This window comes from Microtus ochrogaster, unplaced genomic scaffold (genome assembly GCF_000317375.1).
Source record: "Microtus ochrogaster isolate Prairie Vole_2 unplaced genomic scaffold, MicOch1.0 UNK206, whole genome shotgun sequence".
Classification (NCBI taxonomy): Eukaryota; Metazoa; Chordata; class Mammalia; order Rodentia; family Cricetidae; genus Microtus; species Microtus ochrogaster.
In genome coordinates this window covers 74,353-75,358 of record NW_004949304.1, presented here as the reverse complement: position 1 = coordinate 75,358, position 1,006 = coordinate 74,353, and the positions used below count along the sequence as shown (strand labels likewise).

General features: G+C 51.4%; 1 protein-coding gene across 1 annotated transcript in view; it reads left to right on the top strand.

Moving 5' to 3' along the window:
- Positions 1–94: 94 nt before the first annotated feature.
- The window catches only part of LOC101995145 (androgen-binding protein homolog), a 1,891-nt gene continuing 979 nt past the window's right edge, over positions 95–1,006 (top strand). The window contains exons 1-2 of the mRNA XM_005372136.2: positions 95–158; positions 631–812. Coding sequence (XP_005372193.1) covers positions 98–158; positions 631–812 — 243 coding nt within the window. The 5' untranslated portion in view covers positions 95–97. The remainder of the gene's footprint in view (positions 159–630; positions 813–1,006) is intronic.

Sequence of the window (1,006 nt, the reverse complement as noted above, 5' to 3'; positions counted from 1 at the left end):
TGAGGTGGGATGGAGGTGGGTGGGACTGGGCTCAGGGAGACAACAGTTTATAAGGTAGCAGGATCTGCTCTGAGAAGAACATTTAGCACTCTACACCATGAAGGGGACGCTGCTTCTGCTGGCCTTGCTGGTGACCGGGGAGCTGGGCTTCCAGACAAGTGAGAATGGGAACCGATGGCCTTTCTGACCCTTGCTCACTCCATCTCCTTCCTTATGGATCTGTTTGCAGATCTAGGGGTCCCCGGGAGGTCACTAGCCAGGAGTCCTCCAGAAGACCCTTGAAGTATTCTCTTCAGGATTGTGACAGTTGGGATGGGCTGGATAGGGAGACGGGGGTGAGGTGGTGATTATGCACCCTTAGTTCCATATCCAGCTGAAGCTGAATCATATGTGGGATTTATGTGAAGGTCAGATGTGCAGGCAGGTACACTCATACACGCCTCTTCTGCTGTGTGTGCATGTGTGTGTCTATGGAAACTGTGTGCTGTATCTGGGAGGCAGCAGCCTTTGGGATGGCAGGACTGTGTGGAAGGTCAGGTAGGACATTTGTAGAAGATCAAAGAAACCCTGATGCTCCCCTACCGCCAGCCTGGGGCTCTGTTAATGATGTTCTTCTGTCTGTGTTTACAGCGGAAGCATGCGGTCCTTACTTTGAAGCCTTTGCTGGAATCTCCATCGGAAACAAGAAAATATTGAATGCCGTCCTTGACAAGTTTGAGCCTACTGATGGGGAAAGGCTGGGTTTCAAAAAAATCATGGAATGCTTGAATGATGAAGGAGTGGAAGGCAAAATCCTGAAAACCAAATTCATGGTAACGTCCTCCCCACCCTGATCTCCCTGCAGCATATGGTAGAACGCTCTGTTCAAATGATGCAGGCAGCCAGTCACGTGTGTCAGGGAATGGACACCAGAGCACCGAATCCCTGCCCACCCTAGCACATGTCCATGCAGCATGCTGGTCCACATCCAGTCTGTCTATGCAAGGTCCTGCAGAGCGCTCCCCAA